The following is a 24,649-nucleotide window of genomic DNA, read 5'->3' as shown; positions in this document are numbered from 1 at the left end:
AGAAAGAGTAGGTGGGTGGTGAAGAAAGAATATAAAAATCTTCTTCCTTATAGTCTGGCTTGGAGCTGGCTCATTTTACCTCCTGAGGTATGCTGGCAGACGAAAACTGTTAGAAGAGATATACGCCAGGCACAAAAGTAATTTAGAGCCTACATTCCTCTTCCCACCCAAAAGAAGTAAAAGAGGTGACTTCGGAACTATTTCCAACTTCATGGAAGAAACTTGACCTTTCCCTCATCCATAACAAGCTCATAAGAGGCACTACTGGAAATTTGGGTGAAAAAACAATTTTTCAACATGCTGCTCAGAATTTGCAGAGTGGTTAACATTCCTGATACTCACATACTAAATGCTATTAGTACTTCCAAGACATAGTGACAATTAAACCTCCCTCCCCAACATTTCCAAACATCTCCTGGAATCAGTGCCACCCTAGTTGAGAAGCACTGAGTAAGTAAGTACCTGTATTGTTTTGTGTTGCCACTGTGTCCAGCATATACAAGGCATGTTTTGCTGCTTGTGGATTGAATCTAGTAGAAAAGGACAAGTCACAGGAATAATCAGATCCATATCTCTTGTCAAGCAAGTAATTACTGAACCCTACTATGTGCTCAGTATTTTTGTAGGCACTGTGAGGAATCAATGGGAAAATGGATCATTGTTCCTATACATAAGTGATTAGAAAAACAAGGTCATAAAATATTATTCAATACAAGGCAATATATAACCAAATGCTAAATTGTAAGGTCTGAGAGAAGGTGCCAAAGGTGAACAGTGAGGGCTGGCATAGTCAAGGGGAGGCTTTATGGAAAATGCATAAGTTAAGGTAACTTTTGAAGGAGGTGGAATTTTCTTCACTCTGCCCTACTGATCCTCAATCTTTCCCTGCAAGGACCACTGTTCATAGAAAACTCCAGCCCCGTGGTTCCAGGAGCAGTTCAGCACTCTAAGTCCTTCAGATCACATCCTCAAATGGTTCCTGGTGGAAGGTGTGAAAAATTTCCCATTCTTCTTCAGAAGACCAGCTACTTTAAGGAGGCCTTCTCATCCTAAAGGCAAGACAGGGGTACATTCCCCGCCACATGCACTAACTTAGTCACAGACTAAGTGGAGGGGGTTCCAGTTTGTGACTACAGAAGCTCTCCACTTCACCTATCACACCTAGGGCTTTGTAAGATTCTCCTGCTGTGGGGATATGCACTTTCCAGATGAGTCTGAGGTCCTAACTACCTCCTCGGTCAAAAGTCTTCTTGCCTCCTTCCTTACCAACTATCATTTTTCTTAGGCAAAATGTCTACTTTCTCCATTCATCTCTCTTCAGCCACCAAGGTTCTTCCCACAGGCTGTGCCACCAAACACTTCTCACAGCCCATCCCACTGTCTTCTACTTTGCCACCTGACATTTAAGCTGTTCCTAGAGTCTGGATCCTCCAAGAAGCCCAAGACTGTGGTTTCCCCAACCCTGTTTCTTTTCAAACATGAAAAATCAGTAACACTCCCCCTACACACCCCACTCATCCTTTACTTTACACAATGTAAAGTAAGAGTCTCATCTATTTATATACATTATCACAGATCATAAGAGCTAATCCCAAGGCTGGGCCTACTTGTGCTTATTTCTATGAGACGTACTACCTTCCAACCCTAGCCACGACTCAGGCTAATAACATCTACTTATACACACATGCAAAAGTAACTATGTGAGGAGATGGATATGTTAATTAGCTTGACTGCTGTAACCATTTCACTACATACATCAAAACATCATGCTGTATATCTTAAATATATACAATTTTTATTAAAAATAAAACATCTAGGAGGTGGGGTGCCCTTGGTCCATGTGGCTGTGCTGGAGCAGAGATCACTTCTTCCTGCAGCCTCGCCATGGCGACCTACAGACAGAGCTGCGCACAGCCAATGTGTATTCCTCCATCATATGCTGACCTTGGCAAAGCTGCCAGAGATATTTTCAACAAAGGATTTGGTTCTGGGTTGGTAAAACTGGATATGAAAACAAAGTCATGCAGCAGTGTGGAATTCTCAACATCTGGTTCATCTAATACAGACACTGGAAAAGTTACTGGGACCTTAGAGACCAAATATAAATGGTGTTGAGTATGGTCTGACTTTCACAGAGAAATGGAACACTGATAACACTCTGGGAACAGAAATCGCAATGGAAGACCAGATTTGTCAAGGTTTGAAACACATTTGATACCACCTTTTCACCAAATACAGGAAAGAAAAGTGGTAAAATCAAGTCTTCTTACAAGAAGAAGTGTATAAACCTTGGTTGCAATGTTGACTTTGATTTTACTGGCCCTGCAATCCATGGTTCAGTTGTCTTTGGTTATGAGGGCTGGCTTGCTGGGTACCAGATGACCTTTGACAGTGCCAAATCAAAGGTGACAAGGAATAACTTTGCAGTGGGCTACAGGACTGGGGACTTCCAGCTACACACTAATGTTAATGATGGGACAGAATATGAAGGATCAATTTATCAGAAAATATGTGAAGATCCTGACACTTCAGTAAACCTTGCTTGGACATCAGGTATCAACTGCACTTGCTTTGGCATTGCAGCTAAATATCAGCTGGATCCCACTGCTTCCATTTCTGCAAAAGTCAACAACTCTAGTTTAATTGGAGTGGGCTACGCTCAGACTCTGAGGCCTGGTGGGAAGCTTACACTGTCTGGTCTGGTAGAGTGGAAGGGCATTAATGCTGGAGGCCACAAACAGGCTTGCTCTGGAGTTGGAGGCTTAATCCAGCTGAAAGAAACCTCTGGAAATGGATATCAGAAGATTTGGCTTTAATATACTTCCAGTGTGACCAGCAGGCTTTTTCCCCCCTAAGAAGGTGATCAAAACATAAGATGATCTAAACGAGAGCCGTATTTTAAATATTTAGACAGTTACTGGTTAGCTGGTTTTTAGTTGAATTGGTTATCTATCTAGTTACTAATGCTGCAGTCATGCAGTTGCCTATACATTATTTAAATGTATTTAACTGTTAAATGCACTATCCATCAATAATGAAATAGACCTTTATGAAAACTGTGAAAAAAAATAATAAATAAAACATCTAGTGATATGCCCTTTCCCTCATATGCCCTCTCTGGACAAGCACATTCACCCACCATCTGCAGAGCAACATGTGAATCCACAGATACCATACTCAGAGACCTTCCGCCCATTAAATAAAAATGAGGGTCATATGCCCATTACACACACACATACCCTTACCCTTTGAAACAAACTTTTTGCCTCCCACAGGAAGGCTCAGAAGAAATCCTTTTGGAAATTAAGCCTAAAGTTTCCACCCTATCCTCGGGTTCCAAGCCCTTGTTTTTTGACTAAATGCTTCACCCTAAGAATGACCCATTCCAGAGTTTCACAATTCTGGTCATCACCAAACTCCACCTGCTGGTTCACCTCTATTTACTCTTTCTGTGGCAATGCCAGCTTGGTTTTCTGATATGTGGTTTATTTCTCTACAAAACAACCAAATATTTTTGTTTTGTAAAAAGTAAAAACAATTGTCATATGCTGTCATGGCATGGTCCTTATCATGGTTTGCAATTTTGAGTGTGTGTGTGTGTGTGTGTATCTCTGTATGATTATTTTATTAATGTCTCTCCCCACCGCTACACTGCAGGAAAACCATGGCTGTTTTGCTTGTCACTGTGTCCTCTATGCCTAGCTCAAGATCTTTCCTCAAACAGAATAAGAAAACCTTCCCACAGTTAGCAAGTACATCCTCAGGCTACCTGGCCACTGAACAAAATCTTCAGGGACTCCCTGGATCACAATTCCATCCCTTTCTTCTCTCCTTCCTCACCATTCCCTACCCTTATAAAGAACCTCAAGTTCCTTTTCAATTATCCTCTGGAGGAGCTTCCTGTAGATAGAAGAATCCCAGACTCAAGTCAAGGGGTGGCTGGTTGAGAGAAGGCAGGAAGAACAGGTGAGAGGAGACAATGAATGTGGGCTGTGGACAGGATTCAAGTCTTCTTGTATCTTTCTATATTCTGTATTTCTATATTCAAGAAATGCTTTGAGAGTTGACTTATTAATCTGATTACTTCTTGTTCTACTTCTTCAATCTAGGAAGAAAAGACTGAGGGAGCTCAGGGTGTAAAATTGGTGCTGGGGGAGGGAAAAGACTAGACATCAGATTTCAAGATGACTGGCCACAGGATAATAAGAAATGAATATAATTCATGGCAACCAGATTTAACAAAAACTTTCTGATCTCCAGGGTTCTGAGATATTGAATAAAGCAATTAACAGTTCAGAAAAGGGAGCCTGAGCTTGCAAAGGCATTTCTTAGGTGGATACTCCTTATAGCTTAATATAGTACTGAGCACAATATTACATCCTCCACATAGTATCTAGAACCTGATTCCCAATACAGGAGGCTGACAATGCTTGGTTACTGACTGATGCAAGAAAGGATATTATTAACTTTCTCTGGCACAACTTTGTCTGGAGACAGATTAGTCAGATAGACTCTCAGATGGCTCCTGGAGATGCTATCCAGTCCCAGAATTGTTTTATGTTTCTGTGTTGAAAAGTAACTGCATTCCTTATTTATAGACCTATACCAGAGTGCAAACCTGTAAAGAGCAGTTGCACACTTCCTGCCAATTTTTCCCCAAAATGTCAACTGGACACTCTACATATGCAAACTGTGTAAATTATCCAGTCTTAGGCACACAGTTCAAAGTTGAAAGGAAAGGAGGCCATGTCTGAAATCAGGATTCTATACAGTATAAACTGAGCTCTTGGGGCAAGTGCGAAGGGGTGAACCAGATGGGTCTCTTGCTAACCCTCTTACTGTTATCTTAATTGTCAGAATCTCACTTTTCCAAAGATCCTTCCCTCCATGTATCACTAAAGGCTATGGCAAACTGTCCTATCCCACAGCATAAAGGGTGGTAGTGTCTCTTCCCTCATCAGGGCAATGAGTAAACATATAGTTCCAGCAAAGCTCTCTGCAATCTTTCTTCCATCATTTTGCCAAAGCAGCATTTCGCTTCACTCCAAATACCACTAGCTGCCCAACACAGCCCCACTCCCCATTTGCAGTTCTCTTAAGAAAAATGTCACTACTTAATGCCATTACTTCTGCTGTAGGTCAGTCTTCCCATTCCTCTGTCTGAGGCATCTGTCATCAACATTTGGACAGCTAGCACATCAGAACACAGTAGCAGTCCCAAGTTGCTCAGCCGCCTAGAAATGCATGCCCAGAATTGCCAGCTTCCCAAGTGGTGCTGGCTCCACAGCCTCATGAAGAGAGAAGGAAGGGTAAGAGACTTCTCCAAAAAACAGACACAACACAAAATCACTGGAAAAAGAACATCTCTGTCAGCACTACTACCTAGCAACAAGTCCCTCTCAACTGCACTCCATATCATTTCAATACAGCAACACTGAGCACAGCTCCATAGTTTCAAGGACACTGCAGTCTAAAACTTCCAGCTGGTTGGACAGTAAAGCGAAGCTGTTTGATTTATGAAATGGGTCAACCAAAAGGAGTGATGCAAAAGGAAAGAGGTCAGCCTGGGGTCACCTGGGGTCTGCTCCCTTCTTGTCCTGTCCACTTCCTCTGATACTTGTTCTTTGTGAGAAGCCAAGAGTTCCAAGTCAGAGGATTCTTCTGGAATATAACCAAGCTTGGAAACAGAGAATGTTTGAAACAAGAAGCCCAAATTTTCTCTTAGATAATCTTAACTTTTCTTAAAGGACGTCACTCAGATGAGGCTTCCAGAACTATGTTTACCACCAGACAAGATATAATTCCAAAACAATTCTGAAAAAATATTGTTTATCTATAAAAGAAGGGCAAGAGGAAGCCTAATAAGCATGTTATTAGATGCTTTTTCTAAGCAAGCATTGTGCTAAGAGCTTTCACTTGTTATTATATGCATTTATTCAACAAACATCTGAACCTCCACTATGTATAAAACACTGTTATAAGCACTGGGGATGCAAAAATGAACAAAACAGTCAAAATCCTAGCTTTCACGCAACTTACATTTTAGTCAGCATTGATGAAAATAAATATATATGTCAGCTGGTGATGAATACTACGAAGTATAATAAAGCAGACTAAGGGAATGCTATATAAAATTGTATATAAAAATAAAGCAGGGGAGGGAGTGCTATTTCAGATATAGTTATCCAGGAAGGCTTCTCTGATTGTTATTTGATAACAATTAACAACAGCAAGGACTAGCATATGGTCACTATGTGCCAGGAACTGGACTAAGTACTGAGCATGCAGTATTTCATTAATCTTCAGCAATTTTGAGTTCAATACTATTACCACCTGCACTTACATAGACGAGAAAACAGAGCCTTAGCGAGGTTAAGGCTCTCTGCAGAATCTGTGGCAAGTAAGGATAGGAAGAGGAGCTAGGACAAGGTTACACAGTGAGAAAGCCAGGACTTGAACTCAAGAATAAAACTCCATGCTATTGTGCTGATGGAGAAATGGTGCGTCAAAGAGGTCAAGTGTGCCTGTGGTCACAAAGTGGCAGGTCCACCTGGCCTCCCCACAAGTGGCTAAAAGATTAGTGCAATTCAGTCTTCCCTAATATCAGATTATTACTCTAATCACCAGCTGAATATCATGCCTTATCTTGAAACAAGAGGAGAAAGACAACTTCAGCTCTTCAAGGCCAGCTAATAAATGCTGAATACATTCCTCTCCCATCCCCCTCCCCAGGCCCCCAACACAAGATGATGTAAAGGAAAACACCTTTGTTGTTAATTCCCCAGGTTACCAATTTCTAACTGGAAGATAGACAGGTACAGAATAAGCCACAGTGCCAAAGCAGCTCTTTGAGCAGAGTAGAGGGACTAGGCATTGAGGAAAGGTCAGCAGCAAGGAGGAAGCAGGCCCTCTCAAGCCCCATTTCAAAGAAAGCACAGCTCTCCTTCAAGCCCTGAAGTACTGGGGTGGCAGGAGTGGGAGGGGAATGCTTTCTGAAGAAGCCTGAGGCAGGAAAGACAGAAGTGCTGGGAGCAGGTCAGAAGGCTCTCTTGAGGGAGAGAGAGGAAAATAAGGCAGGAGGCAATTGAGGAAGGAGGCTAACACTGCTTCAAGCAGAGAAGTCCAGAAGGGAAATATCATATCCAAGGTCAGAGTGTGTTTGCAAAATTGCTGGAAATCCCAGGCTGGGGGTCCAGGCCAATCTACCAGAAGAGGCTAAAGGAAAAGAGAAGCCCAGGCAGAGTCCCACAGGTTTAAGCCAAAGGTCAAGGTTTGGACCCACCCGGTTTTTTTTTTTTATTGTTGTATTTCAATCACCAGAGGCACAGAACCTGCAGCCAGAGTTAATCAACAGCCAGGGTGGGAAGGGAAGGTAGAGGTTCATCTTAGAGAGGAGCACCTAAAGGGGAACCCGGATTACCATTTTAAACCCCAACTGGTTTAACTTATGAATCAGTTTAAACTGACTCTTAAGACTCTCCCTTCTTAAGCCTTCAGACCCTCTCCCCACCAACATGCACACAGGGAGGGAGGGAGAGAGGAAAAGAGAGAAACAGAGAGAGAGGAAGAGAGAGAGAGACAGAGACAGAGAGAGAGAGAAATTCAATGTTCAGTCTCCCTCCTCAGCAACTTATCACCTTATCTCCAGAAAGGCAGGTCTCCTAGCCCAACATTGCACCAAACAAATTATGACCTGAATGGCAAAAAAACTGTGTCACCTAGAGAAACCCAATTAACAACGTGACTCTGCTCTCTTCAATTCCCCTCTCCCCTCCAGTCATATTCGGGGCATCTGTGTGGCTGACCGCCTTGTCCCTGATACTGGCCATTTTCCCTGGCTAGCTCCAAAGCCAGAAGACAATTTAAACAGGGCCTCCAGATAAGCTAACCCAGAGAGAGAAATCCTGCTCAGCCCACACCCTGGCCTGCTGAGAAAGCCTGAAGGACACATGACAAAAACACTACCTGGGTGATATTCTGGAGTGTTCACCTTGAAATCACTAAATTGCTCCTTAAGTCAGAGGTCCTTGCAGAAGAAAAGCACATAAATGTTGCTGAAAGCTCCCAAATGAGGATGTGCAAGTGCCCCAGGAAGAATTAATAGGTATTTCGAAGAAATTCCTGCTGCAGTAGTCTCCTCTTATCCCTTTTCTAATTAGCCTCTCCCTTGAGATCTCCATTATCCCCTCCCTCCAGGTTTTCCAAATCTCCTCATTGATCACAGGCAGCCTGTGTTTTGTGTGTACATACATATAAACATCCTCTTCCCAGCCCATGCTAATTTCTGAAGAAAATAAATGCTTCTCTTTTCTCCCCAGCGCACTTGTCTTTCCTCCCAAACCCACACTGCTGCAGAGTTAGTAATGTAATATGCAGGGACCCTGAGACCGGAAATGCCTGGGTCTGGACTACTGCACTTGAAATACGAGAGAAGGGATAAGGAGAGCTGAACATGGGGATGAGAGCGACGGCAGGAGGTGTGGGGTGGAGACTGGAGGCTGAAATTCCGACCAGGGAGAGATGCAATTCAGGGGTGGGAGAGAAGGAGAAAGGGTGATGAGGGGGAGGCTGTCAAGACAGTTGCAAAGTCAAAATTCGAGAAACCCGGAAAGAGGAGGGGGAGGAAGACATAAGTAAGGGCAAGGGTGAAAGGAGACTCAAGAGGAGGTGGGGCGCCAGGGAGGGGCATCACAATAAAGATTCTGCAGGTGACGGGAGTTTAAGTTTAGGGGAACCAGAGAATGACCCTCAAACACCTTAGAGGAAGGGGGTCCGGAACCTGAGCAAAGGTAGAGGTGGCAGAGAAGTGTGGGGGCGGGGCACCACAGGGTGGGGACTCAACTGGCTCCGAGAATCTGCAGCAAGTGGAGAGAGAAGGGGAGTAGAGGGCAGGGGCCCGGCAGCGGCGGGCGTCCAGAGAAGGTGCAGGGGTCACCAAGGGGAACCGGGCTGGAGGAGAGGGCGCCCGGTGAACACGTGAAGCTTGCAGCCACCCCGCTCCCCTGCGGCGGGGACAAGAACCAGGGCGAGGCTGGGGGCGGCGCGCTCACCCGCAGGGCAGACAGGTCGATGTCGTCCAGGCTGCGCGCGGGGGCTGGGTCGCCCATGGCCTCCGCGGGGAATGAGGCCCTGGGGGCCGCTCACGCTTCTGTTCGATTATTCCGCTGCCGCCGTCGCCGCTTCTCCTCCATCGGGGGATCCTGGGGACGGACTCCACCGCGCCTCCCCCGGCGAACGGGGAGGGGAGGGCCGGTGGGAAGACCGACCCACAGGCTGACAGGAGCTATCGCCGGGAGTCTGCAATCCGAGCCTCCCGACTCTCCTGCGCAGGCGCGGAGTGGCCGAGCTCCGGGAGGGTGGACGAAAGAACGTGACGCGAGCGCGCCAGGTTTCCCCTCCCCCTAGGCGCCGACACCTGCGCGCAGGCGCAGGAGAGAAAGGCGCGCGCAGACTGAGCTACCGCGCGAGCCTGGCGTGAAAGAAGTGGGCGGCGGCCGAGGCGGCCGCGGAGCGCGCCCACCAGCTACTGCGCGTGCGTACACGCGTTTCCTACCCTTCCCTTGTATTTTGCCTTTTCTCTGCCCCATTTCCTTCTTAGCTTTCCTTTGACGCCTTTCCTTCTCTTTCCCTTCTCTTTTGTGTGTCCAGCTGTCAATCAAGCCACCCACCTATTTGCGGGGGAAGGAGGCGGGACCCAACCCCCTCTTATTACTAGGGGGGTTGTTATGGTAACTCCCCACGCGAGGGCTGGGTGGCCTCTAGATAGGATAGGCTGTCCACCCACCTAATTGCCATGGCAACAGTGGAGCCGCTGAGGGCGGGGCCTCTCAGTGAGAACTTAGCTGGAGAAACAGAAGAGTTGGGGAAAGGAGGGGGTGGGATTGGCTGCCTCAAGAAAGCCCTTTATCCCCTTCCTCAGGTGGAGTGGGGAATGGAGTGTTGAGGAGAGGAATCTCAGATTTCAGGATAGGGACTCTTACCGCTGACCTTAATCTCTGTACCTCTTGTTCTGTATAAAGGAACTGTCTGAACGATAATTCCTTGACTGATCCCTGGAGCCACGTGTTGGGGAAGGAATGGCAGGGGGAGGCAGAGGGGAGGAGGAGGAATCTATGTCCAACCCCTTCAAATCTTGCTTGCATCAACTTAGTTAGGTCTAGTCATGTTGGCACAGCACCCCCAGCCATTAGCCTCACTAGAGGCTGAGTAATGCTGTGTAAAGAACAAGGAGTCATGGTCTGCCACATGCTGTGTGACCTTGAGCAAATTGCTTTACTTCTCTGGGCATTTCTTTCACTGTGATGTTGAAGGAGAAAGGTGTTCCCTGAGATCACTTCCAGCAACAATACTTCCTCTGAAAGACCCCACCACCAGCCTTAATGTAAATATCATTTGAGAGTTTGAATGAAAAGTCCCTGGAATGAGCTAACACCCTCCTTTCTCAGCACTTTCATTAGCACTTTCAAAAGCACATTGGGTCTTGCTTCCCTGCCCTCCTATATACCTTGCCATCTGTCCTTGTCCAAGGCACAATCCCCACTCGCCTCCATTACTCTTATGAACCTCCTACTGGTCTCCCTCTCTAACCCCCTTAAATCAATTCTCCACACCCAGAGTGATTTTTCTAAAACTCAAATCTGATGTCACTCTCCTATTTAAAGACCCTTCACTGGCTCCTCACTGTCTTTTGAGTAGAGTCTAAAGTGTAGCATCAAAGATCCTTGAAGATTCTGCCTGCTTCTTCTACCTTGTTTTTCAATATCCCGCCATTCAACACCACATATTCTAGCCATACTGAAATTCTCTATCACAGTTCTCAGAACTCAACAGACCCTCCTCTAGCCTTTGCACTTGCTTTTTCTTCTCCTGGAATGTTTTATCTATGCTCACTCTCACTGTCCTTTGCATTGTCTTACATATCATGCCTTCTTTGAGTCACTAAGACTGAGTTTGGTTCTGTTTTTGCCTTGCTTAAACCAATGGTAACATTTAACATTTTGAATTGTAAATGCCTGTTGAATCTCCTTAAAGGCAGGAATCATGTCAGTTATGTTCAGCTCAGGGCCTGGCACCCACCATAGGTTCAGTAATACATAATTGAATGAAGACTTTGTTGTCTGGGTAGGCACTGTGATATATAGTAATTTAAGGTCAAGACCATGGGATAGTAGGAAAAGCAGAATTTGAAGTTAGTGTATTAAATCTCTCTGAGGTTCAATTTTACCATTTGTAAAAGAGAGATAATAACAGGGAAGGTAAGATAAAATTAAATTAGGTGTGTAAAGCACTAGGCGTATACTAGGTCCTTAATAAACTTAGTAATGCCTGACTCATAGGCAGTGTTTAATAAAGAGATACTGAGTTGATGAATGAGCAAATTAAGGTTGCCAGGGTAAGATAAACCTCCAAACCTCAAGAGGCAGTGTAATCTGGCGGGGGGCGGGGGTGAGGGGTGGGGTGGAAAGGGTAGAAAAACAAGATTGGCCCCGTGCGGATAATTATCAAAGCTGGAGTATGGATGTGTGGATATGTGAGGATTCATTATCCTATTCTCTACTTTTATGTTTATATGAAATATGTCCCTAATAAAAACCAGACAATGAGGTGGAGGAAGCCCTAGATCAGGCATGAAGAAAACTTAATATATTAAAAATAAGACAAACCGAAGGACCGCTGGGGGATGAATGAACATTTTGTATAGGCCCAGTCACCCTCAGGTCCCCCACCCACCTTGGGAGGCTGGATTCATTCCCTTCATCCTGGGTCTAGAGCCAGCTCTTCCAATCTCAAGCCCACTGCTCTTGTGCCTGTGCTGTAGTGGCCTTCAGTGGAGACTAACGTGTGGAGGGAACAAATAGACCAAGACAGTGTGAAGCAGAAACCCATGGAGCTCCTGCCCCAGCCCGCACTGCCCCCACCCATTCCAGTTAATGAGGTAATGATCCCCTAGGGAAAGAGGCATTTAGTGCTGACAATGAGGCTAATTAGCAGAATGCCAATTAGTACCAGGGGACTGCTAAATATGGGAAGGGGTATTTCATGTGTGGAAGTGGCGGAGAAATGGAGGTCCAGACTCAAAAGGATGGGAGCAAGGCAAGAGCATTTCTTCTCTCCACATTATCCACTACCAGCACACCCCTTTTCTGGGAAGCCTTCCTAAACTCTTCATTCTATTCCCCTGCCCCTGTGGTCATTGCTGAGACTATGGAGTGAGGCTGGGGGAATGAAGGGCAAGAGCTAGGACCTGTGCTAAACTATTTTCTAATTGGAAAATATTGCATATATATAGATATATAGATATGTATCTATATATAATAAAAGTTCACATATCCATAACTCAGTTTAAGAAATAGTCACCGACTCTCTTGAAGAGCTCTCTGTATACCCTTCTGTTATTCCTTTTTCTCCACCCACCCTAGGAGGAACCCTTCTCAATCTGGTGTGTGCTATACTCATAGACCATACCATTTATTTTCTCTCTTCCCTCCTTCTGGAGCAGTGCCATCCAATAGGACTTTGTGCGATGATGGAAATGGTCCATACCTGCACTGTCCAATATGCTAGCCATAGCAAAGAGCACTTGAAATGTGGCTAGTGCAAGCGAGGACCTAAATTTTTGTTTTTAATTAATTTAAATGTAAATAACCAAATCTGGCTAGTGGCTACTGTATTGGACAGTGAAGCTCCAGTGCCTAAGGTTCCTATGAGGATAGAGACTTTGTTGTACGTACTTCTGAGTCCACAGTAGTATCTGGCAAATAGCAAGTACTCAGTAAATATTTAAGTCAAGCCAGTTATTTAAGTATTATTCCTATTTCCTAGTTGGGACCACTGAGTCTTTATAGCAAGCCAGTTATTTAAGTATTATTCCTATTTCCTAGTTGGGACCACTGAGGCCCAGAAGTGATGCAACTTGAGAAGTCACCTAGGTAATAGGCTGAGGAAGAAGCATGGACTTTTTCAATGCTTTTATTTATGAAATGCTTATCAAACTGATACAAAGTTAGTGTCTGTTAGTAGGCTGGTGGAGGGAGTTAGTGTGCACCCCCACCCCTACCCGCTGTGGGAGCTAAAGCCAGGAGTGGCTTCATCCTTCCTTCCACCTTGGCAGCAATGAGCTGGGAGAGGCCCTGGGGCAGGAAGAGGGAGAGATGGGAAGGCTTGCCCCAGGAGTCCTGGCAGGAGTTTTGCTTTTCCTCTGTAGCAGTGGTTTGAACTGAGCAGATGGGAGAATGAACTCTGGAACCCTTTCCTGCCTACCCAGCTCAGGAGTGGGAGTGTCCTCTTTGGCTGCTTCTCAAGAAAGGGTCTTCTGTGACTTCTCTCATCCCTCATCCCTTTCAGAGATGCTGCCTCCCTGAGGTCTCAAAGGGCACTGCCCTTAGTCCTCAGGGGCAGAGAGCCAGACTCAGTGGAACCCAGTGGCTGGTGACCTCTTTTGGCTGGAGCCATAGCTATGTCCACACTTCTAGGGGCATCATACCCTCCTTGCTACCCAGTGGGGGTAGCAAAGACTCATCCTCCAGGAACTTGAGGGGAAAGTGGACCAGGTGGCCCTGGACCTGGGTGAGCTCAGACCGGGCCAAGGGAGGGCTGACCATGGCTAGGGGCTCCACGGCCACGTATTCCCGGAGTGCCCGCAAGGAACGTGTGGCGTTGGTTGGTAGGCAGCGGAAGATCTGTGAGCCGGGAGCATGGTAGCCAATCAGGCTTGGGGACCCTTTGCCAAAAGCCCAAGCCCAAATGAGCTGGATGCCCCCATCCCCACACCCATCCCCACACCATCTCCCCCCACAATGACCCTGAGCCACTGAATCCCATGATATGCCTCCAGACCTTCATGCCCTTGTGAGAATGACTGTGTGGTGGAGCTTCTCTCCATCTCACACTGAACAGGATAATCTATGAATTGCCTCCTGGCCCACCCACCTTCAGCATCCACCCTCAGCACCCACCTGCTCATAGATATTGGCATTGTTCTCAGCTGTGTCTTGCCACAACTGGAAGAAGTCATCAGAGACGGGGTCTCGGAGATCCAGGTCTGGCCGAGCATCTGCCCCAAGAACCACGCTACGGGAGAAAGGGGTACCAGCGGAGCCAGATTAAGGTGCTTAGAGCAGTGGTCCCAACCTTTTTGGCACCAGGGACCAGTGCTTCTATGAGAATCTAATGCCTGATGATCTGAGGTGGAGCTGAGGTGGTGATGCTAGTGCTGGGGAACGGCTGCAAATACAGATGAAGCTTTGCTTGCCCTCCTCTCACCTCCTGTGTGGCCTAGTTCCTAACAGGCCACAGACCGGTACCAGTCCGTGGCCCAGGGGTTGGGGACCCCTGCCTCAAATAACCTGAATACTAGGAAAGTTATGCTGTGCCTAGACAGGTCAGTCAAAATGGATGCAATGCAAAACAGTAAAATAGTGTCGAGGAGTCCAACAGAGCATTCATTTGTCTCTACTTTGGTGACTACTTTGATGCTTTAATAAACGAGCCAGATTTTTTTTCCTTCATTTTTATTTGGTGTGCCTACTTTGCTGCTACCCCAAACTGGATTAGTCTGCCTATTGGGAAACCTAGTACTACGTCTAAGCAATCCTCCCCACCTTCTCAAAAGGCAGAAGCGCCCCCACCTCCCGGCCACACCTTATAGCACCCACCCTGGCTCTACCTGAAGCAGTGCTTCCGCAAACTCAAGGCAAACCTGCCCGCCTGATATTCCACACCATCCATGAGGGATGGCTCCAACTCTGTGTCCTCGATCAACAGGGCCAGCTCACTGTCCCTCTTCCCCAGCAGGCTCCGGTCATTGATGTTTGCAGAGCCTGGGGTGGGTACAGGACACACTATGTATGCCTGAGCACAAGGGGACCCTCCCCACCCCATCACTAGAGTACCCACTGGTGGGCAACGCACCTTCTTTGGCCTCCATTTCCAATTAGGCCTCAGTGACAGTCTCTGTCACCTCCCTTCATCCCCTGGTCTCTGGCTGGGCCCTGCTCCACCTCTTCCCACCCTCCTCTTGCTGCCAGGGGCCCAGATCCAGCACTGACCAATGATGACTGTCCGGTCATCTGCAATGAGCATCTTGCTATGGATATAGATGAGCTCTGAGACTGGGCGCCCACCCAACTCTCCGTGTGTGCGGAGCCCACAGATGGACATATAGTCCCGCCATGCTGTCCCCACTGTAAGTAAAGAAATGGGGGGAGGGAGAAGTGAGGGGAGAGGTGCTCTCCATGTGCAGATGAGCCCTATCCCATCCACCTCCTCACTTCAGAAGCCCTTTAAAGCCCAGTGTATATACTTCTCCCTGCAGTGAAAGAATACCTGTGGTCTCAGAACAGTAGCCCCAGAAGCAGGCAGGAATAATAGCCTCCTTCCCTCCCTCCAAATCTTCAGACCCCAATCTCCTCCTCCCCAGGGGTCCAGGGTTTGAACTCCCGGCCCCCAGCACTCACTGGCTGCTTTGAGGCGATGTAGGATTGAATATTCCCCACGACACAGGGTCCTGAGGGAAAAGAATGCATGAGAGAAATGAAGGCTGGAGGAGGGAATGCATGACGTCAGGAGGTGGACCTAAAAGTCCAGTGGGAAGGAATCAGGATAGAGTCAGGATGGGGGCATGGGTGGGATGGGGCCATGGAGACCCCTAGGAGGTCACCTGTAAGTGAAGTGCAGAATGGCCTGGATGGAGTTGCCACCACCTGTGGAGATGTCACCCTCAAAACCGGGAAGCAGAGGCAGCAGCACGTAGACTCGGAAGCACTGACCCTGTCTGAGAAGAGGGTGGAGTTAAGAGGTGTGACCTCTCCCCAAAGCCCCACTAGTTTGGTTTAAACCACACCCATAACCCCTATCCTCCTGCCAGTCTACCTTACCTGTGGGCCTTCAGGATTCTGTCCACAATCTCATCGCCCACCTTGTTCAGAACCGTCCGTCCATCTGAGCAGCTAATGAAGAACTGATTCTGGGGCAGAGACCAAAAAGAGACATCAGCAGTCAGGCCCTGGCCTCTGCCCTCATTTTTCAACCACCGGCCCCACCTCTAGTCTCCACGGGCTCCAGGCTTCAGCTTTTCTACAGGCTCAGCTATGCCAGCCCATAACATTGATCCCACTGATGTACTGGGAGGTTCCCTCTATCACTCTATTCTCTCCCTTCCTCCCCTAGTCATACCTCAATGTAGAGAAAGTGCTGGCTCTCCCTGATGGTGGTCAGGTAGGCATTGAGGATAGAGTTCTCCAAAGTCCCTGCGGACCAACGGTCTACTGAACGCAAGACCTGGGGGGACAGCAAATTATAATGTGGTTCCTGACCCCAGGAGAGGAGGAGTCTGGGGGGCTCTCAGGTCAGAGAGAGTGAGTGGAAGGGAGAGAGGGGTGGGGGCAAGCTGAAGTCAGGGCCTCACCTGCACAGTGGCACACTGCCCCCCTGGGAGTACGAAGGGGAGCTGGTTTGAGGTACTGGTGGACTTGGGCAGCAGGTAGGGGTACATGGGTGTCTTGTACTTGGCCTTGGTAGTCTGAGGTAAAGGGATAGCAGAGTCAGTGGGAGGTGGCAAGCTGCTCCTGGCTCCCTCTTTACCTCCATTTACTGCAAGAAGGAGTGAGCACCTTGGTGAAGTTCCAGCGCTGGATGAAGTGTCGGGCCAGGTCCCGGGCGGGTGGGCCATGGACAACCACCCCAACATCCCGCCATGGCATCCGGGGTGTGGTCTCCCTGTCAATAAAATCTGGGGGTCCAAGGAGAGTCAGGAGAGAGGTCAGGGATGGTTTCTTGGGAACGTTTGGGGCAGGGAGGAGGAGGAGCTGATCAAAGGAAAGGGCTGTATTATCCTTGACCCAGCTCATCACATTCTCAGTCCCAGCCCCTACTTCTGCCCCTGCTCTCAACTCTTAGAGACTTTGGAGGAGGGGACACTCACCCTCAAAAGGCCGATCCAGCTGCACCCAGTCCTTAGTGATAAGATTGCTGTAGTCCTTGCCCAGCCAGAAGAGTTGGTTGTGAGACAAGTCTGGGGTGGCTGGAGAGTCTGAGCATGGGTTGGGAGGCTGTGAGGGGAACACGCCCAAGCCATGGGCAAGGAGAGGTCATGGGGGCCATATGGAGCCAGGGCCAAAGAGAAGATAGGAACACTGAAAGAGTATGAGACAGAGACAGGGAGACAGAGAGACAGACACAGAGAGTAAGAATGAAACAGAGAGAGTCTGATTCTCTGGTTGTCCCTTTCAGCTTCATTTCCTGGAGGAATTGGGGGGCGAGGATTAGTGGAAATAGGAAAGGGACTGAGTCACTGAATCTTCAAAGTGAGTTCTTGGGATTCCAGAAGGCCAAGGAACTCTGAGAGTGGGCAGTGATTAGAATGACTAAAGGGGGAAGGCTGGAGCTGGGAAGGAGTGTGGATTTAGATTAACTGAGTTTGGAGGAGCTCAGGAAGGCCTTGGGGGATTACCTGTGGGGCATCTAATTCAGAAGATTCCCCAAGGTCAGTCAGTCGGTAGTGCAGGTCATCCCAGCGGCCATAGGCGAGGTCCAGCCCCCCCAAGAAGGCCACTACTTGGTCCACCACCAGCAGCTTCTCATGATGGGCCCACAATGTCACTTGGTCTGGGTGGCGCATCACCTGGACCAGGTATGGAGGATTTCATGAGGGAGGGCTTAGGTGAGACAAAGACAGAGGTGGTGTTGGGAGAGAGAATGCAAAGATGGAAGGATGAGATGTTTAAGGAAAGGGAGGGTCGAGGAAATGGGGACATGTGGTAGGGAAGGCTGTAGAGTGGGAGGGGTCTCTGAGGCCTGAGTCACCTTTATGTTGGGGTGCAGCAACATCAGAATCCTCTTGCTATAGCCACTGTTGATGCCCAATGCCAACTCCACTTCCTTAAACAGCAGTATGGACACACGGACACCATCCTCCTGGTGGTGAGTAGGGTATCAGATCCTAATGCCTCTCTCAGAATGGCCTCTTTCCACCTTCCCAAACCCTTCCCTATGCTCAGGATTCTTGGATGTCCCTCTACCAGCCCGGAGGAGGTCCTCGATGCTCTGCCACTTACACCCTGCTTTGATGCTTGCAGCACACGTAGCAATGGGTGAGCAATCTGCTCACTCATTCATCCATCCACACATCTACCCATCTACCTATCATTATCTATTCATCCACCTTCCCAATCATTTACTCATTCCCTTATCTACCATCTATTCATCTACCTACCTACCCTTGTATTGATCCACATTTCCAACCTCATATTCTTTCATCTATCTCCCTCTCCATCATCTATCCATCCATTTACCCACCCGCTCTCCATCATCCACATCTTTCTTCTTGTCCATCAACATCTATGAATGCCTCCAACATGGCAGACACTGTACCTTGTACTGGAACTAATATTAATCAGTCCAGTGAGAGATAGACATGCATACCTCCAGGCAATACAATAAAGTGCAGTGGGTACTGGGAAGGAAGTCTATACCAACTAGAGGAAGAGCATGAAGAGAGAGATGTCAGTTCTCCTTAGGGAAGAGGAGGTGATGTTTGCCAGACATTGAGCCAGGATGGACACCTTTCCCGCCCCTGAAACCTCAGATTCCCTTCTAACCAACCTCCACCCACAAGCCTCCCCTCCAGCCTGGCCACACTCCTCACCGCCTTCTTCTTGAGCATAATGTCCAGTCTCCAGTCATTTGAATGGGCCGGACGCTTCAGGTAAATCTCAGGACTCAACCTAGGATTCAAGGCAGGGGATAAGGAGAGTAAGCCCCAGTTAACCAGCCACTCTTTCCCTTCCGCTCCCTCTTCTGACCCATAAGCTAATCTGCCATAGGCCCTATCCCATACCTTCTTGCTTGAGCTTCTTTTCTTCCACTTACCACCAGTCTGTAATAAAAATCTCCTCTTGAGCTCGCAGGATGGCATCTGCCACAGCAGCAAAGTAACCTGCCCCATTCACAAACCTGGGGGGAGGCCAAGCCAAGGAAGTCAGGGGAGTCAGAAGCCAGAAAGCTCTGGAGAGTGAAGACCAGAGGACAGTCATGGGTCAGAGATGATGGGAGGGTCAAAGATCAAGAGTGATCAGAAAAGTCAAGTGGTATCAGAGATATCAAAATATCAAAGTAGAACAAATTTGCCAGTGTGAGCTAACCTATAAAATTAAAACTTACAAAGATGCAATAAACTAAAGAAAATGACTAAAGATTGGGATAATTAATATAATCATACATAAAGAGTTCCAACAAATCGATAAGAAAAAGACATATAAGCCAACTAAAAAGTGAGCAAACAACAAGAACTGACAGTTTACAGAGGAAATCAAAATGGCCAACCACAGGAAAAGATGTTCAATTTCATTAGTAAACAAAGAAATAATATTATTTAAATGCCTAATCTTTAACATGTATTAAGTGAAAAAATAAGTCACAGAACAGAGTATACGATCTTATTTATGTTAAAACTAAAAGTAACATGTATGCATAAGCATAAGAAAAAATGCAAGAAAAGGCCTGGGAAGATAAATATCAAACTGTTGCCAGGGTTACTTCTGGGGAAATGGGAATGTTGGGAGGAAGTGTAGGGGAGTAGGGGCTAGGGGATGAAGGCTTGTGCACTGAGTGGGAACTTTAATTTTTAATGTTTCCATATTGTTTCACTTTTTAATAACTAATAGTCTAGTGTTGACCCAACCTGTTTACAAGATGTGTGATCTTGGGCAAGTTACTTAACTTCTTGCCTCAGTTTTCTCATTTGTAAAATGGAGATTTTACAGATATCCTGTCTTGTAGGGTTGTTACGAGGATTCAACATTACATATAAAACACTTAGAACACTTCCTGAAACATAGTAAGTGCTACATAAGTATTAGCTATTATTACTCTTATGTTAAAAACAAATCTCAACACCACCTTCCATGACTCCCCTCTGCCTATAATAAAAATCAGCCTTCTCAGCTGAGCACTTCCAGATTCTTCTCTGGCCACTCCTCTTCACTCTACAATAATAGTCAGTCCTGTGGTTCCCAAACACACTAGGCTATCTCTAGCTTCTCTGCATGGATCGCCCGTCTCCATTCTCTTTATCTTGCTTAAGCAAACCTCAGGGTTACTACCTTCTGGAAGCCAGTCCTGACATCCCCACACTGGGGCAGATGCTGCTCCTCTGTGCTCAGTACCTGGTATCTACCATTGTTTCATGACTGAATCACCTACTAGACTGTGTCTTATTCCTGCCACCGAACCTGGCACATAGCTGTGCTTAGATAGTATTTATTAAATGAATAAATTAAAGAGATATGAGGAGATTATAAAGAACAGAGGGTATGGTCAGTGTGGCAGAAGGGGTTCAAAAGGTCATAGGAGATCAGTGAATTCAGGAATCAGAGGAAATCATTGAGTTTGAGGATGAGAAAGATCAGAGGGAAATCAGAGAGATAATCAGCATGGTTAAAGAGGTCAGGGGGTCAGGAGATTCAAGAAATTAAAGGGGGGGTCATTGAGGACAGAAGTTAAAGAGGTCAAGGGTCATAGGAGATAAACGAGGATCAAGGACTCAGGGAACACCAAAAGGGTGGAGAAGGCCATAGACAAGCTCAGAAAGGACATCAATGTCTTACCACCGGGCCAAAGTACCAGGCCGGGGCGGAGCATAGCTGTCATGCCTGTGCAGCTGCAGGAAGTCTCTGCCCGGGCCCTGGGCCAGCTCAGTGATTTCCTGGCCCCACCACCGTGCCTGCCGGTAGCTACTGCACTTGAGAATCAGGGACCTGGACAGGAATAAGAAGATGGACTACAATCCTTACTCTCAGTACCTCTGGCCTGGCCCAGAAATCTCCCCACTTTAGCTATAACCTTTTCCTACTTCTTCCCTTAGTCCCTGAATCACTACTCCACAGGGACAAGGTATATATCTATCTTACTCACAGTTGGGTTCCTGGCACTTAGTATTGTGCCAGGCACTCAGATTGGTTGAATGAATAAATGAATGAATGGAGTGCATTTCTTTTACATTAAGAGTCTCCCCCACCCCCCAAGCTTATACTCAATCCCCTTTCTCAGGGCCTAGACTCAAGATGAGTCCCAAGAATCTGGCTAGAACAGTTTCCTGGTTCCAAATCATGGTCAGCTCAAGGAGGTCGAAATGCCTTTCCTCCTTCCATGAGCCTCCATGCAATACTCCTCAGAGCCCTAGGCTGGCTCTTCACTCACCAGGTGTCTGTCCCAGGGATGCCTTACCTGTGGGAGGTGTCGATTCGGACCCCATACCGTGCCTCTGTGCTCCTTTTCCCCACCTGTACCTCGAACCCAGGATCAAAAAGCTGAACAAATGAGATGGCGCCAGTCTCGAGGCACATGTACAGCAGGAAGGAGTCCTTCACCACCAGCCACCTAGAGCAGAAGGGCTCCGTCCATTCCTCCCTGCCTTCAGGATCTCCTTTTCACACTCACCCATGGCTCAGCTGCCCCACTCCAGGCCTCACCTCTTGGACCAGCGATAGCAAACTTGGTCTCGGCCACAGCAAGTGAGACCAGGAACACGGTGGCCACCTGAGCGCTTCCGGATCACCCCTTCTCTGTGGGAAAAGTCAAGAAGAGATGTTGGATGGAGAATCCAGATCTCCAGTCCACCCTGCACTGAATTCCCATTATCCAAATGTTTGCAAGTCGTTGGGCGAGGAGTGTCAGACACTTACAGTCCTTTGGATCCAAGGTCTGGGATAAATGACAGCTGACTGACTTCTAGGAACTCTGTCTGCAGAGGAAAACAAAAGCTCAGAGGAGAGACTCTGGCTTTCAGCCCCTCAGACTCTACTGACCCTGGTCCTCTACCCCTTGGGGATCTGATTATTCGCCTCCACCTAAAAAGACCCAGGCATCCAGCCCTTGGACTTTACCATGGCATGGTAGTTGCGGTAGAAAGACATGGTCAGGAGGCGGTTGAGGTAATTCTCCAGGTATTTCTGAAGTAGGAATGGGAGACAGACACAGATGGGACCAGAGCCATTTGCACAACAAACGCCTCCCCAGAGGACCTGGTGTCTGGTCACACCTGTTTGCTGGATGCACGTCTAGTGGAGCCATCAAGACCTGCTCGGGGTAGAGAGGGCATCTCTCTATCGGCTGCATCTCGGGCTGGAGGATAGGGTACAGCAAAGCTGTGGAAGGGATGAGAGAAGGTCAAATAAAAGCTGGAGGCTGAATGCCTGTGTTCCCGAGCACCGGAGATAGGGTCTTGGAGCAGGAGAGGAAAGCTTAGAGGCTGGCAGAAGGAAGGCCCCCTACACTGAGAATGGAGACAAGAAATAGGGAAGGCTGCCAAGAGCATTTTGGGCATCCAGCCCGGCTACAATACTGGCACAGAACCATGGACAGGGAGAGCTGAGCAGGGAAGGTTTCTGGTAACCAGGGTGAGAGGAGGGGGCCTAGTGGCCAGAGCTGGGGGAGGAAAGGTTGGGGTCTGGGGGCAAGACAAGCAGAAAGGAGTGATGGGGGCTGGAGCAGTGACAGCTCATGCTGCCACAGGGTGAGGGGCATCTGCCCTTCACAGGAAGCAGTCTGGTTCTCCTCACCGAGCCAAAGGGAGCAGACTCATCAAGAGTTTGTGTCTCAGGAGGTCCCGATGCAGCTCCTGAAAATGACGGAACTTCTTCTTGGTTGTCCAGGTAAAGTCACCATGAGTCAAGCGGACAGAATACAGAGTGCAGGTTCCCACCTAGGGGTGTGAGGAACTGAATGGATGTCCCCTGGTTGGGTCGCAGCCCTCCACTCTGGCCAGTCCTCCCTTTACCCTCCACCCTTGCTGCCAGCCTAGCCACCTTGGATCCACTGGTGTATCTCTCAGTGCCCACCACCTGGGCTGTGACAGGAACCCCAGGGGCGAAAACCAAGGGGTGCATTTTCAGAGGCTGAAGGTCATAGATGGCCAGAAAGGGGTGCATCCGGTCAGCTAGGAGGAAAGTGGAAGAGTATAGACAGCAGGAGGTCTCAGCCCCTCCTCCTCCTCTCTTTGAGGGCTATCCTTCCTGTGTACCTGGGTCCTCTCCCTCCCTCAGAGTGTCCACCTCATCGGGCTCCATCTGTAATTGGCTGGAGTCCAGGTCGCCCCCAGAGAGGAAGAGGCTCTCCGGGCTCGCCGTCATCCTAGGAATATGGAAAATCCTTAGGAAGGTGACCTGCCCTGCAGAACTCTGTCCCCCTCCCAAATCCCACCTCCATAATCCTCCACCTCCCACAGGTCCCCCTCTTCCCCACCACTCAGGCTCCCCCTAACTCCCAGTCTCTCGATTATGGCCCCATCATCTGCAATGCCCGCTAACCTGCCTTTAACCTCACCCCCTACCTCGGTCCTTCATCCAGAATCCCTTAACTCCTCCTCTCGTAACCAGGGCGCCCAGCCAGGAACACTCAGGCAGGCCCCAATGGCCCTGAACTGAGGCAGAGAAGAAGCCAGGGGAAGAGGCCCCGGGGGTCGCAATAGGCCAGGAGCTGCTGGGGCTCAAGCTCGGCCAGGCCGGCTGGGAGAGAGGGGTCCAGGCGGGAAAGAGGAAGTTAAGCGCTCCGGCCCGGGAGGAAAACCCCAAAATCTGAGCGTGCGGCTGAGTCAGGAGGCCCCGCAGCCCGGGCGGATTCCCGTCCCCGCCCGACTTCCTGAGCACCGACCCTCCGCGGCGTCCCCTCCCTGGTCCCCTCACCCGGGCAGCCCCAGCCAGCGCCGGCGCGGGATCTCGTGCAGAGGGAGCGGAGCCGAGATGGAGCGGGAGCCTACACCCCAGCGAGCCGGGGCAGTGAGGCTCACAGGGCCTGCCCTCGGGGGCGGGACGGCCCCCGCCTCACCTCCGCGGGATTCTCGTCTGTCCTGTCCCGCCCTCGCCTCCCTCGGCCCGCCCTGCGGTCCTGCGCTCAGCCCTGGGCCGGGGTGGGGGTGGGGGGTCGTCCTCTGTGCTACGGAGTTGCGCGGCCCAGTCCGTGTGTCCGGCGGACTCCATCAGCGACTTGGTTCATCTGTCCCTCGCCGTCGGTCCTAGTGTGCCCTGCCGCGCCCTGTGGGCGCTTGACGCCCGACACTTTACCCTCCTCGGGCGCGGTCCCTGGGCCCTTTCCGGCCCCTGTGGAGACGCACCTCCGCGGCAGGGACCTGCGGGTGTCCCCTTTCCGGGAGGGCTGCGAACTACAGTGAGCCTGTCCTGGCCAGCGTTTGTACATAGAAGGAATTATAAAAGGCCGGAGGGATGGTCACCACAAATTTATTAACGTTTGCAAGCTTGCATTCTTTCATTCATTCACCATTTATTGCGCACTTGCTCTATCCGTGCCAGACATTGAGCGTACTGTAGTGAAAATGACAGTCACGGAAACTTATAGTCTAGGGGGAAACAGGAACATTTTCAGATTCTAAAAGACAATATTTCACCCCAGATGGACATTTGGGTTGTTTCTAATTTTTGTCTGTAGTGAATAAAACTCCTATAAACATTCCTGTATAAGTCTTTGTGTGGATATATGTTTTCATTTCTCTTGGTTAAACAGCTAGGAATGGAGTTACTGGCTCATGTAATCACTATACTTTAAGAAACTGCCAAACTATTTTCCAAAATAGTTGTTCTGTCTCACATTTTCAGTTCCACAGCATCGATACAGTCAATCTTTACAGTGCCAGTAATTC

General features: G+C 48.5%; 2 protein-coding genes and 1 pseudogene across 14 annotated transcripts in view; 1 reads left to right on the top strand and 2 right to left on the bottom strand.

Moving 5' to 3' along the window:
• The window catches only part of MINK1 (misshapen like kinase 1), a 50,167-nt gene extending 40,793 nt beyond the window's left edge, over positions 1-9,374 (bottom strand). For 3 of the 8 annotated variants that reach the window (XM_039869630.1, XM_039869632.1, XM_039869635.1), the window contains exon 1: positions 9,051-9,374. In XM_039869630.1, the coding sequence (XP_039725564.1) occupies positions 9,051-9,107 (57 nt within the window). In that variant the 5' untranslated portion in view covers positions 9,108-9,374. The remainder of the gene's footprint in view (positions 1-9,050) is intronic. The other 5 variants (XM_039869633.1, XM_039869634.1, XM_039869638.1 and 2 more) reach the window with 3 other exon arrangements.
• Positions 1,885-2,766, top strand: LOC120607877 (voltage-dependent anion-selective channel protein 2-like; annotated as a pseudogene).
• Positions 9,375-12,953: 3,579 nt separating the features above from the next.
• Positions 12,954-24,102, bottom strand: PLD2 (phospholipase D2). 6 transcript variants are annotated; one of them, XM_039869624.1, is made up of 26 exons: positions 23,679-24,100; positions 23,327-23,501; positions 23,018-23,127; positions 22,803-22,933; positions 22,557-22,699; positions 22,037-22,142; positions 21,882-21,947; positions 21,681-21,739; positions 21,468-21,560; positions 21,223-21,375; positions 20,604-20,753; positions 18,868-18,951; positions 18,644-18,722; positions 17,803-17,913; positions 17,450-17,620; positions 16,922-17,048; positions 16,611-16,729; positions 16,406-16,519; positions 16,174-16,278; positions 15,876-15,964; positions 15,659-15,772; positions 15,456-15,505; positions 15,048-15,182; positions 14,666-14,819; positions 13,956-14,070; positions 12,954-13,679 (listed from the first exon to the last, which is right to left on the bottom strand). In XM_039869624.1, the coding sequence occupies exons 3-26, from the start codon at positions 23,124-23,126 to the stop codon at positions 13,455-13,457; spliced, it is 2,802 nt and encodes a 933-aa protein (XP_039725558.1). In that variant the 5' UTR covers position 23,127; positions 23,327-23,501; positions 23,679-24,100; the 3' UTR covers positions 12,954-13,454. The 6 variants fall into 6 exon arrangements, with proteins under 6 accessions (XP_039725558.1, XP_039725561.1, XP_039725562.1 ...); XM_039869627.1 differs by having other exon boundaries at positions 23,821-24,100; XM_039869628.1 differs by lacking the exon at positions 20,604-20,753 and having other exon boundaries at positions 23,679-24,102.
• Positions 24,103-24,649: the final 547 nt, after the last annotated feature.

The sequence above is a fragment of the Pteropus medius genome, unplaced genomic scaffold, assembly GCF_902729225.1.
Source record: "Pteropus medius unplaced genomic scaffold, Ma_sr-lr_union100, whole genome shotgun sequence".
NCBI classification, from domain to species: domain Eukaryota; kingdom Metazoa; phylum Chordata; class Mammalia; order Chiroptera; family Pteropodidae; genus Pteropus; species Pteropus medius.
Note: the sequence above shows the minus strand (reverse complement) of the source record. Positions and strands in the feature narration are given on the sequence as shown.

What these genes read in the sequence shown, in the direction of transcription:
- PLD2 (XM_039869624.1), bottom strand. Translation starts at nt 23,126, where the DNA reads ATGACGGCGAGCCCGGAGAGCCTCTTCCTCTCTGGGGGCGACCTGGAC. An exon ending in ACATCGCCTCAAAGCAGCCA is followed by an intron (nt 15,183 to 15,455) that starts GTGAGTGCTGGG and finishes CTTTACTTACAG; the next exon opens with TGGGGACAGCATGGCGGGAC. An exon ending in ATGCCAATATCTATGAGCAG is followed by an intron (nt 13,680 to 13,955) that starts GTGGGTGCTGAG and finishes CCCGGCTCACAG; the next exon opens with ATCTTCCGCTGCCTACCAAC.